General features: G+C 35.3%; 1 protein-coding gene across 1 annotated transcript in view; it reads left to right on the plus strand.

Annotated features, from left to right (window-relative positions):
* The window catches only part of TMTC3 (transmembrane O-mannosyltransferase targeting cadherins 3), a 73,064-nt gene extending 50,299 nt beyond the window's left edge, over positions 1–22,765 (plus strand). Inside the window, exons 10-14 of the mRNA XM_079775643.1 lie at positions 2,084–2,195; positions 9,020–9,123; positions 10,302–10,471; positions 15,725–15,951; positions 17,857–22,765. Of these exons, the coding sequence (XP_079631769.1) occupies positions 2,084–2,195; positions 9,020–9,123; positions 10,302–10,471; positions 15,725–15,951; positions 17,857–18,662 (1,419 nt within the window). The 3' untranslated portion in view covers positions 18,663–22,765. The remainder of the gene's footprint in view (positions 1–2,083; positions 2,196–9,019; positions 9,124–10,301; positions 10,472–15,724; positions 15,952–17,856) is intronic.
* Positions 22,766–24,340: the final 1,575 nt, after the last annotated feature.

Consider the following 24,340-nt stretch of genomic DNA (forward strand, 5'->3'; position numbering starts at 1 on the left):
CCAAAAAAATGGCAACCTACTATGTGGAAGATAACCAACCAATGATTAAAACATCTGTAATACTTTCAACAATAAAGATAAATTTTTAAAAAATGCTTTAGGAATGATAGAAACTGGCAGAAAGGATTGACACAGCATTCCTATAAATGAACAATATAAATAGGAATATGGTCTTTTTAAAAATCACAAAATTTGTTTTCTATAAAAGTTACAAGCAAAGATTTTTTTTTTCAGGTGCTCCCTTGCCAATGCCTCTCTTCAAATCAGTAAATTCTTAACTTCCTTTTGGCTATTTTAGTACTCTCCATAGCCTAGCTTTATTGAGTCACTGCCTCATTTCAATAGTCTATGTGACTTCTTGATTTGACATCTATTTAAGGGCAAATGACTGTCCTCTTTACTGTCTCCCCTAGCTCAGAAATCTGCAAATAGATGAGACCTCATTTTCATTATTATTAATTCCCCCTTCAGATTACCCGTGGAGCCCCATGGTTTTCAGGAATTTTGTTTGTCTTTACTTACAGGACAATGTTCAAAACCACAGCCCCAATCACTGTAGTTAGTACCTTGGCTAGCTAGATACCCTCCTCTACCTGCAGTAACACCATACCCATCTGTAAACTCCAAAAGTACAGATCAACTTAGAACTTTAGTCTCAGGGTTCCCTTACAATAATAGGCTACATAAGTAAGTCCAGCCTAAAAGTAATTAGTGCAATGTTTAAATGTGTTCTCATAGTCACATACCTTTTCTTCCAAAAGAATACAAGTAGTAGAGCAGAGTTTTTAAATAGCAATATGCTTTGATTAAATAAAAATTCTAATATATAAAACTAGAGGCCCAGTGCACGAAATTCATGCACGGATGGGGGCTTCCTCAGCCCGGCCTGCAACCTCTCCAATCTGGGACCCCTCGAGGGATGTCCAATTGCCAATTTAAGCCTGATCCCTGAGACATCCCTCTTGCAATCCAGGACGACTGGCTCCTAACCACTCGCCTGCCTGCCTGCCTGATCACCCCAAACCCTCTGCCTGCTGGTTCTGATTGGTTGGTTTCTATGCCAGTCAGCGTCAAAAGCTCCGTCTCCTAGGCAGCCATTGGCTCCTTACATGCACCCAGATTTGGTTCTGATTGGTCGGTTTCTATGCCAGTGAGCATCTCCGGGCCTATCTTCGGACCTGATCATAGAGGTGGGGCTGATCAGCAGCCACCCCAGGCTGCTGGTGAGCGGGCTGAACTGCTGACCTCTGGGAGAGAGAAAGAGGCTTGGCTGCTGGTGAGGCCCGGAGAGAGAAGCAGGGTCTGATCACCCTACTTCTCTCTCCGGGCCTCGCCAGCAGCCACTGCCACTGCTGATTAGCCCCACCTCTCTCTCTCTCTCCGAGAGGTTAGCATTTCAGCCCGATAGCCTGCTGCATGTTCAGCCTGGCATTCGGTCAAGCCTTCAGTTGTTTTGGATGTTATGACCCTGGCTCTTTATATATATAGATAGATGAACTTAGACTGCTGTGGTTTTAGTATGTTGATATTGAAAGGAGAGAGAGGGTAAATTGAGTGAAGAAGTGTTCATTTGGCTTCTTCCTCATCTCCAGGGGCCTCTCAATGGAACACTGTATTCCAATAGTATACCAAACAAATATCTGTGTTAATTGGAGTCATTATTTTTTTCTGAGAGAAAATAAAAATGATTTTTTCCTTTTTAATTGAGATATAATTGACAAACTTCTTATTTAAGATATAAAACATATGTGTATATTATGAAATGATTAAAAGTTTAGTTAATATATATCATCTTACACATTTACACTTTTTTTTCTCATGATGAAAACCTTTAAGATCTTCTCTCTTACCAATTTCCAAATATACAACACAGTGTTGTTGGCTATAGTCTCCATGGTGCACATTACATCCCCAAAACTAACTTACCTTATAATTGAAAGTATGTACCTTTGAACCACCTTCACCCATTTATGGACATCTCCATGGACCGCTCCATTTCTAATAGTATAGCAAACAAATATCTGTGTTAATTGGAGTCATATTTTAATTGTAATTAATTTCTAACTGTATTTGTGTATTTAAGGTAAATAAAAATAATGCCAAATTATGGAATAATGTGGGTCATGCTCTGGAAAATGAAAAGAACTTTGAGAGAGCTTTGAAATACTTTCTACAGGCTACCCATGTTCAGCCAGGTAAGCATTACTAATAAAGCTATTTGAAATTTTTTTCTTTTTAAAAGCTCAGTTATGTTTGAGGAAAATAGAGTTGAGTTTATTTTCAAGCTTTATTTCCAGTGATTTGAATACTACCAGTGTTCAATACATGCTAATTTTGAATTTGATTGTTAGAAATATGTAAGATATTTAAGGAATTTTTACTATTAAATTTATTAGGATGACATTAGTTAATAAAATTATATAGGTTTCAAGTGTATATTTCTGTATCATCTATATGTTGCATTGTATATTTACTACCCAAAGCCAAATCTCCTTCAGTCACAGAATATTTGACACCTTTTAGCCTTTGTCACCTCCCCTCCCTTCCCTCTGGCAACCACTATACTGTTGTCTATGTTTATGAGTGTTTGTTTGTTTGTTTGTCATGTTCATGTATTTCTTTCACTTTTGTTTTTCTTTTACACATTGGACAGTAACACAACCCTAGAAAAAGATGGTTTGTTGCTCTCAGTTTTATATCTCACATATGAGTGAATTCATATGGCTCTCGGCTTTTTCTGTCTGACTTACTTTGCTTAGCATGATACACTCAAGACTCATTGATGTTGTAGCAAATGGCAAATGATTGAGTAGTATTCCACTACGTATATGTGCCACATCTTTATCCAATCATTTACTGAAGGACACTTCGATTATTTCCATGTCTTGGCCATCATGAATAATGTTGCAATGAACATTGGGGTGTATATAATTTTACAAATAAATGTTTTCAAATTTTTCAGGCAGATACCCAAAAGAGGGGTTGTTGGGCCATATAGTAGTTACAGTATTAATTTCTTGAGGAACTTCCATCCTATTTTCATAGTGTCTGTACCAGTTTACATTCCTAGTGAATGAGGGTTCCTTTTTCTCCACAACCTCTCCAACATAGGTATAGAAGGAAAGTACTACATAATGAAGGCCATATATGACAAACCCTCAGCTAATATCATACTCAGTGGTGAGAAACAAAAGCTTTTCCTGTAAGCTTAGGAACAAGACAAGGAAATTCATTCTTATCACTGTTATTCAGCATGATACTGTAAGTCCAAGCAGAGCAAACAGGCAAGAGAAAGAAAAGGCATCCAAATTGGGAATGAAGAAATAAAATTGTTGCTTTTTCAGACAACATGATTCTTTATATAGAAAACCCTAAAGACTCTACTAAAAAACTACTAGAAACAATAAACAAATATAGTAAAGCTGCAGAATACAAAATCAATGCACAAAAATCCATTGCATTCCTATATATTACCTATGAAATTTCAGAAAAGGAAAAAAATACAGTTCCTTTTGCAATTCCAACAAAAAGAATTAAATACCTCAGAACAAACTTAACAAAGGGTGTGGAGGACCTATATACTGATAACTGGAAGACATTATTTAAAAACATTGAAGAAGACACCAAAAAATGGAATTTTTTAAAAACATAGTGGAGTTGTTGGTAGAGTGGTAGATGCAAAAGCCTTATAGGAGTGAGTTTAGGTGGGGAAATAATTGGAAACTGTTGGTAATGAAAACTCTGAAACAGTGGTGCTGGACATGGGGTAAAAAGACTGTGGTAGGATTTTTTTGTTGTTTGTTTTGTTTTTCATTTTAAGGTGGGAGAGGCAAAGCATGTGTGCAGCTAAATCTCTTGAAGCTGGGAAAAGTAATAATTCAAGGTGAGGGAACGAATTACGGGGTCAATGTTCTTGAATAGATGAGAAGAGATAAATAGGATCTGGTGCACAGATTGGGGACTTGATTCAGTTGTGGAACCAATAGTTAAACTTTGATAACAGGGAAGACAGAGTATATGGACATGGATATGGGCAGGTGAATAGATGACATGCAGGAAGTTTCTGGAAGGTGCCCTTTGTTTGCTGCTATTTTTTCAATGAAATAAAGCAATCAGTAGAGAGTGAGGAAGGAGGGGGAAGTGTTGGAGATCTAAGAATAGGAAAAGGTGTGAAGCAGTTTTCTAGGTAGTGCTTTACAAACTTTAATGGGCCTAAGAATCACTTGGAAATATTGTGTTTGGTGCTTGTTCTGAAAATGAAGGTTTAGAGTAGAACCTAAAGTTCTACGTTTCTATTAAGTTCACAGGTGATGCTTAGCCTGTGGATCACACTTTGAGAAACAAAGGTCTAAGAAAGTGTATAGACTAGGAAAATGTGGAATAATTGCCAAGCAGCTCTAGTACCCTACTTGGGTTAGGAATACTGAAATTAAAACTAAACCAGTTGATGTGGTTGTATGTTTGTCTCCTACTACTTTGCTGCTGCAGTGGTACAGGCATGGAGAATTTGATTAGCTAGGATTAGGATTTTGTCCTATGTATTTTTAAACAAGAAAGGCATAAGAAGATGATTATATTAATAGGACACAGAATCTAAGACAGTTAAGAAAGGATGTGAGGGAGGGTGAAATAATGGAGGGAAGGTGATAGGTTTTTAGACCTGGAAAGTTTTGGTGTCTGGGTAGAATCTAGCTAGAGTATAAATATTTTTCAGTAGGAATGCTGTTCAAGTGTGCAGAACTGTTTTTCAGGATATGTATCAAACGTGACCCACACACACAAAATACCGTAATTACTTTCCATTCAGAATGATGACCAAAAAGTACCCCCATACACACATTTCTAAATGTTCTTGGAAGCATAGGGAGTGTCAGGAGGTGAAAATCATTGGGAGAAATGATATCAAGGCCACGTAGTAGAAGATTTTGTCTACATAAATTTTGAAATCACTAATAATTTTTACAACCGTGATAATGGAGAGAATGACAAGGAGCCAGGATCCCTGACCCAAAGATTGGTGACTGCAACAAGGAGGGATAGTAGACAATACAATTTAGTGACCTGAAATTTAGAGATGATTGATTTTTAAGAAGGAGTAGGAATGATCTGGGGTGGTAAGGCTCAAAGAGGACACCTACCCTTCCTCCTTGCCCAGAGCTGCACAGGATAGAAGAACACAGGCAGAGCCACCTTGGAAGAGCCACCGTGTAAAGTCCCCAAGGCAAAGCCAAGTGTCAGAGAATGGTGAAGAGACATTTGTAAAAATATAACTGAAGGTCTAGCTACCCAATTGTATCTCCCCTGGCTCTCTATATAGTTTTGTTTTTCTCGAAACATAGGGTACATATCTCGGGTTTCCTCACCTCGGCTTCTTTGAATCTTAATTCTTCTCTTCTCCCCTCTTTCCCATCCTCCTTCTTACTTGGCTTCTTTTATAAAAAAAAAAAAAAAAAACAAACAAAAAACTACCCTGTATTTTGTTAGAAGCAAATATTGCTTGTCTTTAAACCTTTTTTAACTTCTGTCTTTCCTGTGATATTTGTAATTTTCTAGTTAGTACCATATCATATTTATTTCTGTTTATTTATGAAAAATATTTATCTATTTAAACTGAGGAACTCCCCTAGGGCAGCATGAACATCTTACTCATCTTCATACCCTCTGCATCATCTAGCATGGTCTTATCCACAGTCAGTGGCCACTAATTGTAGTAGTTTCAATTTATTACTTAATAAAGTCTCTTAGAGTTTTTTTGAGTAGCAGAGTTATCTTTGATGTCAGATGCACAGGGGACTTTGAGACTTAGAAGATGTTATGTAAGCCCCTTCAGCTTTACCTTTCTCATTTCTAAATTGGGACAGTCATTCTTTTTCATTGCATTGTTGTAAAGACTAAATTAAATGGTGTAACTGGGTGTTTATGAGCATGTCTAATTCTATTTAGCGAGTAGAGTGCATATTATAGGATGTTGCCAGGTAGAGGCACTGGTTTAAAATAACTTTTCCTTTCATTGTCAATTATTACTTTTTGTTGATTTTGAGGTTCTTGCTGAACCTCTCTCCTTTATTATGACTTCCCTACCATACTCTCAAAATTGTTGTTTCTAATAAGCCATGGACTAAGAAAACAGGTAAACCAGTGTATTACAATTTATTATGAAAAAGTACACATACTTAGAAACATTGAAGTTGTCATTAGGGGCTTCTCAGACTAGTCTTTGTTTTCTAGCTATGCTCTTCTTAGATAGATTTGACAAATGAAATGACTCATAGGGAGGAGAGTCAGAAGTCCTTTTTCGTCCCTCTTAGATATACTGATATAGATTTATAATTCTGGAGATAAGGGGAATGGTCAAGGCTAGATATAAACCTTTGAAGTAACAAATATAAAGGTGCTGTTTAAACCCTAGAACAGTATAGCATTGCACAGAGTAGGAATCTGTAATATTGTAAAGTTAACTTAAAAAAAATTAGTCTAAAAGCTTTTCTTGCTTAGCCATTATGAGAATATAAACTATACCATAGACTTGGACCATGAGATATGCATAGCATGTTAAATGAACAACTTTTTGCATTTTTTGTTTTGTTATGTTTTGTTTTGCTGGTTACAATTGTTTAAAAAGATAAAAAGTTTTGCAAAGATAAAAGTTTTGCAGTTGGAATTACAGTTTCCATAAACACCTTTACACGACAAGGATAGATATTTCTCGTGAACCACCAGAATTCTCCAAGGTTTGTTTTTGCTGTAAAATAATTTTGTTTTTATCTAAGTCCAAATCTTTGAAATTGTTTATATCAGAAAAGAATCAAGGACCTGGATGCCATCAAGATGGAAATAAATGACTTTTAAAGAGTTTTTAGGAGTTTCCATATGTTTATAATTTACCTTTATAAATGCATTGACAGACAGGTTTTGAATAGGAAATACTGGGAAGCAACACAGATGCCTCACCCTCAGTGTGGGAATACTCAACTTCATTGTTGTGGCTGAGGAATCATTAAGCACTGAGCTGCCTGACACTTGCCATTCCTCCTTTACATTGAATTGAAGACAGACAGCTGCTGTTGGCCTGGATAGTGCACTCATAATAGCAAGATTGTTCTTTGAAATTCTATAGCTTTTTAGTCATTTAAATATCGGAGAATTTTACATCTTGCTTGCTTTTCTTACCTCTTCACACAAAAATTTTTTAAATGTGTCTTACCAGTAATGCTATTTCCTCCGTTGCAGTCCTAAAACTTTGTAACTTATGTCTGTCATTTTATTAGCTGTATTGGGTAATCCTTTTGATGCTAAAGGCTATCTAATTGCTATCATTTGTTCTTTGAGGAAGTGGGGCTGCTTACTCTAGTGTCTGAAATCTTCATTGGTGACAATATCTCCTCTCCATAATTCTGAGATCTGATTCCAGTGGGTAGTCATTTTCCTAGTTTTTCATCCAAATAGATAACCTTTTTTTAAGATTGGTTAGAACTAATTTCAGTAACATTTTAAATACTTAGCTGACATAATTACACTTTTATTTATCTAAACTAATTTTTTCAGGTTTTACATATTCTTAGTTTTGCCTGACTACATTTCTGATCTCTACAGTAAATGGCATAAGTTTATCTAATGTTTTAAAAAAATGGGCTATATAGAAGCAAAGACTACCTATTGTGTGCACTTGGTAATGCAGTGAATTTCAACCTTGGCTCTACATCAAAATTGCCTTTTAACGTTTTAAAAACATTTTTGAAGATTCTATTTGGATAGAGCTGTGTGGGACTAAGATAAAATTTTTAAAAGCAGGATTGGGAATGGTTGGCCTAAGCATTTTTTTTTTTTACCCCCACCTCCTGAGTTCCCATAAGATTCAGCAATACATCTAAAAACTGAAATCAACCTCCTTCCCAGTCTTATCCCCTAGTTCTCTAATCAAACCTGTACTGCATCTGACCATTTTGGTGCAGTGCACACAATTGCCAGCCTGAAACATAATGTAATAAGATCTTAGGACTGTTACTCTCCTCCTAGGGGAATGCCTAAGATATATATGCTTGGCCCCTATGTGTCCTGGGAGTTGCAGGCAGAGACCTATTCCACAATTGCAAAATCATCGGTGTCACAGGCAAGTAGTAATCACAATTTGAAACCTTGTCATGTCTGTTAGAGATTCATGTTGGCTAAATTTGTCTGATTTAAGATCTCCTCCCTTCTTTCTGTCTTTATTCCAGAACTTTGAAATATTTACTGGGAAATGTATCTTAAACTATCATATCTTTTATTATATTTGCACGTTTTTCTACTTCTGAATAAATTTACTGAGGATTTAATTTTCCACATCAGAAAATTAGACAAAATTTTCTGACATTCTGATATTTAAAACTTTCAAAAAGTTTTAAATAAATCATATAGGAATTTATCATCATTTAAGAGAGATGGGCTGCTGCATACTAAGTAGTATTATATAATACTTGCATTCCAACCACATTTCACAAACATTTTAGAAAATAAAGTCACAAAGTGTTTTCATATCTCTTTGCCCCTGTCCCACCATGGCATATTTGTTAGTTATAACACTGAAAATAATTCTAGGAATTATGATGATCCTTTTTACTTGTATATCCTTTGTACTTTTAGAGTTAGTTGAGCCACACTTTTTGAGTAAATGCCAAAGCTCTGAGCTTAGGAAATGGAAGCAAGCCTTAGTATGGTATATTAAAACACAGTGAACAAATGTGATGTACATTTCTTCATTGCCTCTTTTTCTTCTCATGTCTTAATCCATCAAGGGTGCATTCAGATAGTTTTTTCATGTTATATGTGTATTTTCTTTCTTTACAGTACTTTATTTAATAGTTTGCTAGTACAGAATTGATCATAAATTATAAAAGTTGTATTATAAGAACTTTGAGGAGGAATGCCTGCTTTTGCATTTTTTGCTATTGTTTTTGTTGCAAGAAACATGTCCTCTTAGTAGTTTACATTGAATTCTATTTCACATATTTGTCAACAAATAATTTCTTTAAAATTTTAGATGATATTGGTGCCCACATGAATGTAGGAAGAACTTATAAAAATTTAAATAGAACCAAAGAAGCTGAAGAATCTTACATGACGGCCAAGTCACTGATGCCTCAAGTAAGTTATCATCATTTATTCCTGTTGTGTCATGTCTATTAAATATCCATATTGAATAAAATTATCTAGATGGAAAATCCTTATCTTTCCTTCAATTTATTGATATAAAAGTAAGGTATCCAATGAACCATCTGTTTAGTATATGTAAGTATAATAAAGGAATACACTTACTTTTCTAGCTCAATTAAAAAAAAATTTTTGTATAGTCTATAAAAACTAAATTCATAGTTAATGAATTTTTGATATTTTTATTTCAAGTTATCAATGGGTTAAATTACTTTGGATGAAGAGAATTGTATGTATGTACACTAAGCACTAAATTTAGCATTAGTCCTACCAAAAAAATAAATGAATAAAACAAAATGGAAATATCTCTTGCTATATTGTGTCCATCAGTTGTTATAATGATACAAGATTCTCTCGATATTTTGGAAAATCTGATCTTGCCCTTGACCTAACTATGCATCATCGGAAAAGTTGGTTTACTCTGGCTGCAGTTTTCTTGATTGTAGTATGTATTAATACTATATTAATAATAGTAGTAATATTATAATGAATGGTTAGTTTGATAAATGTTTTAAAAACAAAATTGGACCACATGATACCTTAAGAATTAATTTCTAAGATTCTAAAGTTAAATTGTGTTCAGTGTGGATTTTTATCATATATAATTTATTCTGTTCATTGAAAATTTGGGTCCATATATTATTTATGATATTATTTATTTAAGCTAAATAATCAATTAATAAGATGATTTTATTTCCTAACTTCACCAGACAAGTGAGGTTTTAGTATAACTATGAAATACAATTAACTACCTTATTGTCACAACCAGTAAATAAATATTTTGCTGACAACATGAAAGTTGACATGGTTTCACTAGACAGAGAAAAGAGTCCTGAGTTCTATTTCTGGTCTGACATAAACATACTCATACCTTAACCAGTAAAAGTTCTGATTTATATGACTTCATTCTATTAAGCTGGCATGAATGAAAAAAAAATGTATTCTTTAGTGCAAGAAAATATTATTTTATATGCTCTGACTATATATATAATAGCATTATCTTTTTACATTCTGTGTATATTTTAAATAAGCTACTAGGCCTACCTACTTACTTTTGACTTTTATTTGGTAATGAAATACCAACTTATGGAAATGCCTTTTCTTTTGAACAGATTATTCCTGGTAAAAAATATGCAGCCAGAATTGCCCCTAACCACCTCAACGTGTATATTAATCTGGCCAATCTGATCCGAGCAGACGAGTCCCGGCTAGAAGAAGCTGATCAGCTGTATCGACAAGCGATAAGCATGAGGCCCGACTTCAAACAGGCTTACATTAGCAGGTATTATAGGGCATGTTAAGCTGTTGTTATAGAAGATTGAAGCTGCATCTATCTGCATGTTACATTTTTACTATTTTGACTAAATTAGCTTTTTCCCCCTCCACAATCTTAGTTGCAACTAACATAGAAACATAGCCCATTTTGGACTAGCAATCAAAATTAAATTGATTTGATTTGAAATTGACAGGGGAGTCCATAACTTATAATAGCAAACTTTAGGTTTTATATGAAAGAAGCTCTTTAGTTTCATTTGCTTCTTATCACCAAATTTATTTTATGTAAAACACCTAAAACTTACAATTTATAATTAGTACTTTTAATATCTAACTCTCAGGAGCTTTCTTAAATAAATGCTGAGAGTTGACTGGTTATTAATGCCTTTACCATAAAGAAACTTTTTAGTTGTCATTAAAAATAAGTTTTTGGTATCATATGTTAGAACTTGATATATTTTCCCATATAAGTGTCATTGTTTGTATTATACTTGAGGAAAGTAGTGTGCTAAACTTTGTTTTTGAGCCTGGCCCAAATACCTAATCATAATTTATGACATTGTTTCTATGGGGAAAATGCATTCAGAATTTAATAAGTTTTTTATCTCGAGATTATTTGGGAGCCATCTTTGTCCAGCCTTATCCAGTGCTTTTTGAAATTCTCTAGGTTTAGTGGAGTTGCATCTGTAACTAAAACCTTTCTTGTGTTAATACATAAAGAATTATTTAACAGTCTCTATATAAAAAGATAACATTTTAGACAAACACTCATCTAAAATTTCCCTAATAAAGAATATTAATAGGAAAAAAACGTTGTAAAAAAAAAGCAAGAATGACAACAAAAAAATAATCTTATTCCAAGCATTTCAGTAACGTTTTGTATATGTACTTACTATACTATAAGTAGTTGGTTTGTATGAAATGATTAAAAGGCCAAAGATAAAAAGGTTTCTTTTTTTCCCTTTTTTTGTCTATGAAGTTGCTGTTTATTTATTTTTTGCCTGTTTGGTGTATGTGTGAAACAATGTTGTCCAACAATAAATGGGAATATTATTTTGCTGAGTTGTTCTAACAACAACAAAAAAGAATACTAATAGTCATTCATTTGATTTCATTCGTATGCTGATACTTTAGGAAAGAATATTATAATAAAAGTCCTCTTACATCATTACTTAAATTGATTTGCATATATGTACTTAATCAAAATGATGTTTTAAACTCTCTAACAGGAAATAGAACCATATTAGAAAGATATATAAAATAGTTTTCAAATTGTGGTCCTCAATTCCAGCAATGTTTCTCAAAGGTATCTGCAGGTGGCACCAGCACCCCTTCCAGATCAGCTTTTTTAATTCTTCCTCCACCCCCCAATGAATGGTTATTTTATAAGAATACACTGGCCCAGGCCTGTGTGGCTCACTTGGTTGGAGTGTCATCCCCTACACAAAAAGGTGGCATGTTCGATGCCCTGGTCTGGCCCATGCCGGAGACAGCCGATCCATGTTTCTCTTTCACATCCATGTTTCTCTCCCCCCCATCCCTTCCTCCCCTTTCCTCTCTAAAAAAAATCAATAAAATAAAAATATTTAAAGAATGCGTAGAAGATAAGGGTTAAAATTTTTCTAATGTTCTACTTTTTGTATAGTAAAAACATATATTAAGATGCCCCATCACTTCTAACATATATTAAAATGCCCCATCACTACATTTTTCTTTTCTTTCTTAAAATTCTATCACCTCGTTTTCTGACAAATTATCTCCCACTCTGATAGCTATTATTTTTCTGAGGTAGTCTAGTCTGCTTCCTTTCAAGGTATATTCAAAGTATATATTTTTCTGTGAATACCTCCCCACATCTTACTCTCTAAAGTCAGGCATGCTTGTTTTTAAATAATATTTGAAAACATATCCAGTCATATTTACCAAACCTATGACTTCATGTTTGAGGACAGTTTCTGGTAGGTTTTTTTTTACTGTTATTATTATTATTATTAAACTTATTGGGGTAATATTGGTTAATATTATGTAATTTTCAGGTATACAAGATTATAATTTGACATCTGTATACTCTATTGTGTGGTCCCCACCCAAAGTCTAGTTTCCTTCCATCCCTATATATTTAACCCCCTTTACCTACTTCACCCTTCCCCCAACTAACCTCTTCTCCCTCTAGCAACCACCATTCTGTTGTCTGCATCTGAGTTTTTTCTCTTTTGTTATTTGTTTATTGCTTTTTGTTTTAATTCCATGTATGAGTGAAATCATACATCTGACTTATTTTATTTAGCATAATACTCTCAAGATTCATCCGTGTTATCACAGATGCAATATTGTTACTTTTTATGGGTGAGGAATATATATACATAGATTGTTTCCATGTCTTAGCTATTGTAAATAGAAATGTAGATATCTTTATGATAAGTTTTTTCATATTTTTCAGGTAAATATCCAGAAGAGCAATTCCTGGATTATACAGTAGTTCTAGTCTTAATTTTTTGAGAAACTTCCATACTGTTTTCCATATTGCTGCATTAATTTTCATTCCCACAAACAGTGTATAAGGTTTCCCTTATCTTCACACCTCTCTAACGCTTGTTATTTCTTGTCTTTTTATAATAGCCACTAGAGGCCCGGTGCATGAAATTCGTGCATGGGGCGGGGGTTGTCCCTCAGCCCAGCCTGCACCCTCTCCAATCTAGGACCCCTTGAGGGCACTCGGACATCCCTCTCATAATCCAGGACTGCTGGTTCCCAACTGCTCGCCTGTCTACCTTCATGATTGCCCCTGACCGCTTCTGCCTGCCAGCCTGATCACCCCTTAACCACTCCGCTGCCAGCCTGATTGATGCCTAACTGCTCCCCTGTCAGCCTGTTTGCCCCTAACTGCCCTCCCCTGCAGGCCTGGTCCCACCTAACTGCCCTTCCCTACAGGCCTGGGTCCCCCACAACTGCCCTTCCCTGCAGGCCCGGTCGCCCCCAACTTCTCTCCTCTGCTGGCCTGGTCACCCCTAACTGCCCTCCCCTGCAGGCTTGATCGCCCACAACTGCCCTCCTTTGCAGGCCTCGTCCCTCCCAACTACCTCCCCTGCTGGCCATCTTGTGGTGGCAATCTTGTGGTGGCCATCTTGTGTCCACATGGGGGCAGTCATCTTTAACCACATGGGGGCAGCCATCTTGTGTGTTGGAGTGACGGTCATTTTGCATGTTATTATTTTATTAGATAGGATTAGATAGGATAGAGGCCTGGTGCACGGGTGGGGACCAGCTGGTTTGCCCTGAAGGGTGTCCCAGATCAGTGTGGGGCTTCCCTTGGGGCGTGGGGCAGCCTGAGCGAAGGGCCTGTGGTGGTTTTCAGGCCGGCCACACACCCCTGGTGACCCAAGTAGAGGCCCTGGTATCTGGGATTTATTTATCTTCTATAATTGAAACTTTGTAGCCTTGAGTGGAGCCAAGCCTCCTGCTCACTCTGTGGCTGTAGCCATTTTTGTTGGGATTTATTTATCTTCTATAATTGAAACTTTGTAGCCTGGATTGGAGGCCTGGGCTGGCCAGGGCAGGCAGAAAGCTTGGTTTCCTCCATTGCTGGGGAAAGCCAAGACTCCCTCCTGCTCTCCCTGGCTACAGCCATCTTGGTTGGGTTTATTTGCATATTTGCTCCGGATTGGCTGGTGGGCGTGGCTGGTGGTGTAGCGGATGTATGGTCAATTTGCATATTACTCTTTTATTAGATAGGATTATATAGGATAGAGGCCTGGTGCATGGGTGGGGGGTAGCTGGTTTGCCCTGAAGGGTGTCTCAGATCAGGGTGGGGGTTCCCTTGGGGCGTGGGGTGGCCTGGGTGAGAAGCCTGTGGTGGTTTTCAGGCCGGCCACACCCCCCGGCGACCCAAGCGGAGGCATTGGTAACTAGGATTTATTTATCTTCTATAATTGAAACTTTGTAGCCTTGAGTGGAGCCAAGCCTCCTGCTTGCTCTGTGGCCGCAGCCATTTTTGTTGGGATTTATTTATCTTCTATAATTGAAAATTTGTAGCCTGGAGTGGAGGCCTGGGCCGGCCAGGGCAGGCGAAAAGCTTGGCTTCCTCCATCTCCGGGGGCAACTCAAGCCTCCTGCTCCCTCCAGCTCTGTGGCTTCTGTCATTTTTGTTGGGATTTATTTATCTTCTATCAGTGAAACTTTGTAGCATTGAGTGGAGGCCTGGGCTGGCAAGGGTAGGCGGAAAGCTTGGCTTCCTCCATTGCCGGGGAAACCCAAGCCTCCCTCCTGCTCTCCATGGCTGCAGCCATCTTGGTTGGGTTTATTTGCATACTTGCTCCTGATTGGCTGGTGGGATGTAGCGGAGGTACGGTCAATTTGCATATTATTCTTTTATTAGATAGGATTCTAACAGGTGTTGAGGTGGTAATCTCAATGGGTTTTGATTTGCCTTTCCCTAATAACTAGTGATGTTGAATAGCTTTTCATACATCTGTTGGCTGTATGTGTAGCTAGTTCATTTATTAATAGGATGGTTTTCTGTTAAGTTGTGTGAGTTCTTTATATATATTGGATATTAGCCCCTTTTGGAGATACTGTTTGCAAATATCTTCTTCCATTCAGTTGATTGCCTTTTTGTTTTGTTGATTTTTTTTCTTTTGCTATGCAGAAGGTTATTAGTTTGTTGTAGATCTATTCCTTTATTTTTGCTTTTACTTCCCTTAAGGTTAGGGTCTAGTTCACAAACCTTCTGATATGAAGGTGCATAAGTTTAGCGCCTATATTTTCTTCTATGTATTTTATTGTTTCAGGGCTTACATTCAAGTTTTAATCTATTTTGAGTCATTTTTTGTTTATGATGTAAGATAGTAATCTAGTTTCATTCTTTTGCATGTGGCTCTCCAATTCTCCCAACACCATTTATTGAAGAGACTTTCCTTTCTCCATTGTATATTCTTGGCTCCTTTGTTGAAAATTAGTTATCCATATATATGTGGTTTATTTTTGGACTGTCAATTCCGTTTCTACCAGCACCGTGTACTGTTTTTGATTACTGTGGCTTTGTAGTATAGTTTTAAGTCAGAGAGTGTGATACTTCTGGCTTTGTTCTTTTTTCTCAGTATTGCTTTGGCCAGGTGATTATTTTGAAAGAAAACTTTAAGAACCTCAGTTAAAAGGAAAAAAGAAAGCTGTGAATAGGAAAAGCTTAAAATTTGTGAAAAATAGTATCTACAAACTGACATGGTAATGTTGTAACTAAAGCTTGTGCTTGATTTTTCCACAGAGGAGAATTGCTTTTAAAAATGAATAAACCTTTCAAAGCAAAAGAAGCGTATCTTAAAGCACTGGAGTTGGACAGAAATAATGCAGATCTTTGGTATAACTTGGCGATTGTTCAAATTGAACTTAAAGAACCAAATGAAGCTCTTAAAAACTTTAATCGTGCTTTAGAACTAAATCCAAAACATAAGCTAGCATTATTCAATTCTGGTATATTAATGCAAGAATCAGGTATGTTTTCTCAAAATATTTCTACATTTTAAACACATTGAAATTAGAAATATAATAAAACCTTAATTTAAAATATATTACCTGTAGCAAACATTTTATGAATGGATAGTTTGTATCAAAACTGTATAAATGATTTATAAGCAGAATTTTTAACATACTTAAACTTCTCAAGGAATATACACTTACATATATGACAATTCTAATTGTTCTTCTGATATATGTTAAGACTGAGTTTTTAGGCAATCTCTTGAGCAATGCCTTATTAATCCTGTCATTTTATGCAGGAAAATATAATCTCATATTATATTTCTCAAATATAGGCAGTCCTCAGGTTACATCGCCATCTCCCATTTATTTATATAAAAAAAAGTTCCGTCATTTTGACATATGTACATATGTGCTTTATGTTTTTTATTATTTATTCACCACAAATAAAGGTCAGGAATTGTTATCTTTCTTTTAAATTTTTTTTACTGTTTCACTTCATTACTGCTGTGTATGTGCTCCATGTGAGTGACATAGGTGCTTATGTAGGTGGGTTCTGACTTACGGCCGAAAATCGCGTTATGTCATGCCGTAGGAATGGATCTCCGACATAACCGAACACTTACTGTAATCTGAATTTGTAAAATTTTTTACATAATTATTTCTAGGAAGCTAATAGCATTGTATGTTTTAGAAAAAATATTATATCTTCTCTTGATTTATAAAACCAAGTACTTTTGGTATTATTTTTTATCCAGTTTTACTGTTTTCTGAGATATTATTGTAATTTCCTATAATTTCTATGATTTAGCAAAAGTTATGAATTATAATAAATCAGGATTTTTTATATATGGGGATTTTAGTACTAAGAAAGCTGTGTATGGTTTATAATCTTATATTTTTGGAAAATATAGTTACATTTTTAAGTTAATTCTTTTTAAAACTTTTACAAAAAAAACTGAATGGATCATAAAATCATATTATTTTAGAGCAAGAAGACCTACAAGTTTACTTTTACCAGTCTTCTATTTAGTGGATTAGAGAGTGAGGACCAAATAGATATAACTACCCCAACTTTATATATAGCCTGTAGTAATTAGTCCAAGATAGGAACTTAAGCCTACTGATTTATTTTCAAGTTTTATTTACTATATTGTCAAATAAAAGAATAGAGGAGGGCTTTAGCCTGGTATTCAAAAAAGTTTAAATTTAGAGAAGAGCTAATATTTTTGTGAAGTTAGCTAACTTTAGCAATCATGAAAGGGCCCATTATCCAACACAAGATTGTACCTTAAGGTTTATAGTTGTAGAACTTGAATTCATTTGTATTTATTTACAATAAAGTTATATCAATAAATATTTGTTTACTAAATCCAAATATATATTTATAAACTTTATACTTAGTGGTATATTTTTACCTTTGAAACGTCCTAAAAATTTTGAAGTGACATACAAAAATCTTAAGACAGAAACATTTTCTTACCCAATAATAGTTAATGTTTACTAAGCATTTTTACATGTATCTCATGTAATTCTAAGAAAATTCATAAGTTAACCCAGAGAAGTTCAATAACTTGTTCAGTGTATAAAGTTACAATGTTAGCAGAATCAAGATTGAATGCATGTCTCTTGGCAAATCTCATGCCTCTTTCTTTTCATTCTCTATTCTTTCTCTGCTACTCACAGTTAGCTTCTAAACTGTAAGATATTTTCTAGCATTTCAGTTTCAAACACACTCTCTTTCCTATGAAGACTAAGATTTCCCTTTCTGCTTTTGATTTAGGTATAGCAATCAGTTGTTTTGATGCTCTCTTTTTGTAATCTAACTAGATAAAATATGAAAGTGGCTTTTTTCCTCAGGCTTAATTAGTTTGCTAACAATATAATGTTTTTCTTTTTTTAAAAAAAAATTATTCATAGGTGAGGTTAAGCTCAGACCTGAAGCTAGAAAACGACTTCTAAGTTATATAAATGAAGAGCCACAAGATGCTAATGGTTATTTCAATCTGGGAATGCTTGCCATGGACGACAAAAAGGACTCTGAAGCAGAGATGTGGATGAAGAAAGCCATAAAATTGCAAGCTGACTTCAGAAGTGCTTTGTTTAATTTGGCTCTGCTGTATTCTCAGACTGCAAAGGAATTACTGGCTTTGCCAGTTTTAGAAGAGTTACTCAAATACTATCCTGATCATATTAAGGGTCTCATTTTAAAGGGAGACATTCTAATGAATCAAAAGAAAGATATACTTGGAGCAAAAAAATGTTTCGAAAAGATTTTGGAGATGGATCCAAGCAATGTGCAAGGAAAGCACAATCTTTGTGTTGTTTATTTTGAAGAGAAAGACTTATTAAAAGCTGAAAGATGCCTGCTTGAAACATTGGCATTAGCACCACATGAAGAATATATCCAGCGCCATTTGAATATAGTCAGGGATAAAATTTCCGCATCTAGTTTAATAGAACAGCCAATATTCCCAGTTAGTAAGACTTCAGGAAACAAAATTCCAACCGAAAATGCAAGAGAAATAAGAAGTGAACCCCAACCCTCACAGGTAATAAAAACAAGTGATGATAAAAGTTCATCTAAAACCAACAAGCAATTAGGAAAAGATACAGACAGTGAGACCCCTCACAAAACAACAAAAGAAATAAAAGAAATTGAGAAGAAAAGAGTTGCTGCTTTAAAAAGATTAGAAGAGATTGAACGTATTTTAAATGGTGAATAGCATTACATTTTATTATGTGACAGTGGTTTCAAAGAGCTAAAGACTATATCAATTGATTGCTTATGGCAACTTTGAAAAATAGCAAAGATTCATAACTGTCTATCATGAGCTGCCTATATGTAGGATCAAAATAAGATTTTTATTAAACACCTATCTTATACCAGGTTATGTATTCTAAGATATTACATAGTTTTCTGAGTTTTGGTGAAGATAGCCGAAATATTAAATAATAGGTGGCTAATTTGTACCTTTTATTATAGAAGGAAGATTCTTCCAGCAGAATTTAATTGACTACTCTCAATTAAAAATAGTCTTGAGGCCTGAATGATAATTCCTTGGGGGCAAATCCAACATTTGCTATTTCATTCTATGAATTTCCGTTTATTACTGACTTAATTTTTCCTTCACCTGTTGAAATTTGGCTATGAATTGAAAACACTTATTGAACACTTATTTTTTCTTTAGTGACTTTCTGTTTAACCAAGGGACTTTGCCTATAAAAGAATACTGGCTTTATGCGTATTCTTTTATTGATTTTTAGAAGGAATGCTAGATGAAACATTTTAAAGTAAGTCATGACATGTGAGATTAAGAATGTATTTTTATAATTGTGTGCTGTCCTTCACTCTAAAATACAAATTTCAATCAGGTAAAGTTTTAAATATATGTGTGTACATACAATACATTTTTAATGGTGCTCATATATACTGTATTTTTATTTTCTTAACATACTGAGAATTTCATAGCATGAACCACATAATCATGATTATCTTTGACTTATATTCCCCAAACTATTCATATTTCTTAGGGTCATAGTCATATTAAGAAGTCTCAAAAACTATAACTTTATTTAAACTTTTGATTTAAAACACGGTAAGTTTCTCTTTCATCTTAAGATGTATTATCTCTCTAGTGTTATTTGAAGTTGAATTTTATTTCCAAAAACAATGTGACTTTTACTTTTAAACACTAAGTTCTTAATATCGTGTTATGGTGTATATTTTTATTAAATATTTATTTTGACTACTGAGCTTTCATAAAATTTTAAAGCTGTTTTAATTCTATTAAGTATGGAAAACAAATTGCTATTGCATTTTCCTATGTGTTCATGTATTACAGTTTAACCAAAATTCCATCATTTTGGCCTGCTGTCCAGCTCTAAAAGATAATTAGCTAGTAATTGAATTAATAAATTGATCATTGGTTTTAGCATATTTGAATCTGAAAACTGTTAAAAGAGTAAATATAAATCAAATTTATTAATTTAAATCTAATATTTTTCTTGACTTAAATGCATTTCAAATGAATTTCATGATACTTAATAAAGTTGGTGTTGACTTAAAATGTTAAAGCTAACATCCTGGGATAGTAGCAAATTCTAATTATGAAGTAAAAAACTATGTTTTGTTTTTGTCTTCCTTTTTTTGAGATAACTAATTTCTAATTGTGTATTGTTTCAAAAACCATATCCCTTTAACTTTTTAAAAGAAATGTTTTATAAATAGGTCACAAGAAATATGGTTTGCATTAAGGACACACTTGTACTAGGTTCCCTGAGGCTGTTTCCTGGATTACTTTTTAGGCAATGTAAAGCAAGCACTGACATTAATGGTAGTTGATTCTTGATGCAGGAGATTCTGTTATTCATTAAATACCTAATTTCAGTTCTTAAATTATGGCTTTGTGACTCCAGATATACAGTATATTGAGAATACCTCATATGCTATGACTTGAAAAATGAAATCTATATTATTCTTATCTTCTTCCCACATATCTTGAAACAAAGCTTCTGCGTATGATCTCTTTAGGTACAATAGCAAGTGAGTATAGTTTAGAAAAGTAGAAGGAAATCTTTCATGACAGCAGACCATAATAAAAGCTTTGAGCAATATTTTAGTAAAGTTATATAATAGTCAAAAAATAAAAGATATATTAATATTATCAAATGATTTTTGTAGAAAAAAGAATTTCCTCTTTACTAACTCTTAGAAGAGTGCCTACCATGTAGGAAGTGCTCATATATTTGAATTTTAAATAATTTATTTAAATCAGATTCAACCTGAAATTTGTAATTTTTCCAAATCAGTGTTTTGCAACCCTCACTTTATATTACAATCATCTATAGGGCTCTTAATATGAACCCACCCACAACAGTTAAATCTGAATTTTTTTAGGGTTGGAGCTATTAAGTTTTTCTAAAAGTTCCCCAAATTATTCTAATTTGTGGTTAGAGTTAAAGACCACGGATCTAACTTAATTTTTAAAAATCCTGCTATGTCTCCTGTATTAACTTTTTAAGTAATATAACCCAATTAACTTTTTTAAAAATATATTTTTATTGATTTCAGAAAGGGAGAGAGAGAAACATCAATGATGAGAGAGAATAATTGATCGGCTGCCTCCTGCACGCCCCCCACTGGGAATCATGCCCGCAACCCAGGCATGTGCCCTGACTGGGAATTGAACCACAACCTTCTGGTTTATAGGTCGAGGCTCAACCACTGAGCCATGCTGGCCATGCTCTCCAATTAAGTTTTGATTTTTAAAGTTCCATTAAGAAATATGCTCTTCTGATAACTAGTACAGTATTTCTTCACATAATGTCATCAGTACCTTCTTGGAAACTGCTACTTTCAGTGAAACAACATATGACGAAACCAGTTTGCCACAGGCTAATTGATATAAATAACAGTTATTTTTCTACAGCTTATTTCCGGTCATAAAAACCTCACGAAACTTCTAAACAAAGACCCAAAACACTTCTGATAATAAACATTGAAGTAAATGTGAGTTATGCATAATTTAGGAAAGATTAATAAAAACAAGTAAGAGAATTAGTTTCCAACCCATTTATTCCAGTTCAATGTCAAGGAAGGCTGGAGCTGTTCCTAGCAGCTCAGAGCACAAGGCAGGCACCCATCCTGGACAGAATGCCCTCCCATCACAGGAAACACTACACGCCCACTCCATCAGACTGGGACTATATAGACACTCCAATTAACCTCACATGCAAAACTGGGAAGTGGGAGGATATTGAGTATCTGGAGAAAACTCAGGCAGACATGGGAGAACATACAAATTCCACACAGACATGGCCCAAGCTGGGAATTGATTTTTTTTCCTTCAACAACATTATAACGTCAAAATGGTGTTGAACAGATGGTTCTTGAGGACTTGCTGTATTTATTCCATCTAAGTTCCATCAAGTTTACTTATGCGTAAGATGATTATTTCTTCTCTTTATATTCATAATAGAAATTTATTCAAGCTGTTTAGTTCAGAAAAAGGGAATGTGTTTTTCCCCCTTTGGAGCTGCCCTTTTGGAGGGTAGGGACATCTTAGCCCAGTTCACTAACCTGTGGTTCAGAGTTGTGAGCACATATAAGTTTGGAAAAGAAAATTTATAAAAGGTTTGTGTGCCGGTGAAGGATGTAGTTTTAGTTCTGTTTTACAAAAGAATCTACTCCCCTTGAGTTCTAGGAAAGCTTTGACAATCCCCAAGGGGCAGTTTGTTAATCCTTCACTGCTTCTCAGAAGGAAAAATGAAGTTTTTCATATATTGTTCCTATATGTGTTTGCCTTTGAACATTCAAAATTGGGGACTTTATCTTACAGTTATTTCAGTAAGTAATTTTATGAGGTTGATGACTTGTAGGACAAAATTATGTTTGCAGTTTTGTGTTTACTTTTATGTAAATATTTGGTATGTGACTTGCACAATTTTAATAAAAACATGGCTTTCATTACATCTAATTTGAGGTTTCAACTTCATGTTACACAATGCTTTAAAGATATTTCAATGAAAAGCATTATGAAAAATATAGATTGCTATGTCAATTTATACCTAGAAATCCACATATTTGTCATATTTATTTTTATAAAAACCTCCTCTATTTGTTTTCATGACTAGTATTTAAAATGAACCCCTTTAAAATGTCTGGTACCTTTGCCCAAAATTTTATCTGTTAGAAACTGTCAGCCATCCATGTTAACAGTTCGTAAGAAAGTAATTTAAAATTGTATGCATTTTATATTACTATGGTGTCTGTGTGTACCATATTTCTAAATATTCAGTATTAAATTGATACTTTTAAAAACCTTAACCTGAACTGCCTTTTAATATTAAAATGAAAAAGACAATCTGGCAGATAGTTTTATAAGCAGTCATCTAAGAAAGGCATGTTTTAAATTAGCTCCTAACAGTGATACATTTTTTAAAAATCTTTATTGTTGAAAGTATTACAGATGCCCCCCTCTTTTTTCCCTTCATTGCCCCCCTCCATCCAGGTCTTACCCCAACCCAGTCTTCACCACCCTATTGTCTGTGTCCATGGGTTATGCATATACTAGTATACAAATAAATTCTTTGGTTAACCTATTCCTGCGCCCATCCCCTCTTCCCTCTGAGATTCTTCAGTCTGTTCCATGTTTCCATGCCCCTGATTCTATTTTTATCATCCCTCCAAGTTTTTTTTTTTTTGTTCATTAGGTTCCTTCTTTTGTTTTGATTTTTAGGTTCAATTGTTTTTTTGTATTCGTTTGTTTGTTTCTTTGTTTTTTAATCCTCACCTGGGGATGTTTTTTCCATGGATTTTTAGAGAGTGGAAAAGATGGTTAGAATCAGAGAGAAACAAAGATGTGAGAGAGACCCATCGATTGGTTGCCTCCCCTACACACCCTAACCTGTACCGGGAATCGAGCCTGCAACCAAGGTATACACTGAGTGGCCAGATTATTATGATCTCTGAACACATAATTGGCCCCTCAGTGTATATCCTATATAATAAAAGGCTAACATGCAAATTGTCCCTTCGACCAGCAGGCAGGCCAGCCAACCGCTCATGTCCCCTCCCCCTGGCCAGGCTGGCCAGACCCCACCCATGCACGAATTCATGCACCGGGCCTCTAACATTATATATATATATATATATATATATATATATATATATATATATATATATATATCCTATCTAATAAAAGTAATATGCAAATTGTGCCTCCACCACGCCCACAAGCCAATCAGGAGCAGGTATGCAAATTAACCCAACCAAGATGGTTACAGCCACGGAGTGAGAAGGAGGCTTGGGTTTTTCCAGTAATGGAAGAAGCCAAGCTTCCTGCATACCCTGGCCAGCCCTGGACTCCACTCAAGGGCTACAAAGTTTCAATTATAGAAGATAAATAAATCCCAACAAAAATGGCAGCAGCCATGGAGCTGGAGAGAGCACGAGGTTTGGGTTTCCCCGGCGATGGAGGAAGCCAAGCTTTCCGCCCACCCTGACCAGCCCTGGCCTCTGCTCAAGGCTACAAAGTTTCGATTATAGAAGATAAATAAATCCCAGATACCAGGGCCTCTGCAAACCACCACAGGCCCCTCACCCAGACCACCCCATGCCCCAAGGGAACCCCCACCCTGATCCAGGACACCCTTCAGGGCAAACCAGCCAGCCCCCACCCATGCACCAGGCCTCTATCCTATCTAATAAAAGAATAATATGCAAATTGATCTTCACTCCAACACAAGATGGCCAACAGGGGAGGGCAGTTGGGAGGGACCAGGCCTGCAAGGGAGGACAGTTGGGGGCGATCAAGCCTGCAGGGAAGGGCAGTTGGGAGGGTCCCAGGCCTTCAGGGGAGAGCAGTTGGGGGGGACCAGGCCTGTAGGGGTGGGCAGTTAG

Source organism: Cnephaeus nilssonii (genome assembly GCF_951640355.1).
Source record: "Cnephaeus nilssonii genome assembly, chromosome: 6".
NCBI lineage: Eukaryota > Metazoa > Chordata > Mammalia > Chiroptera > Vespertilionidae > Cnephaeus > Cnephaeus nilssonii.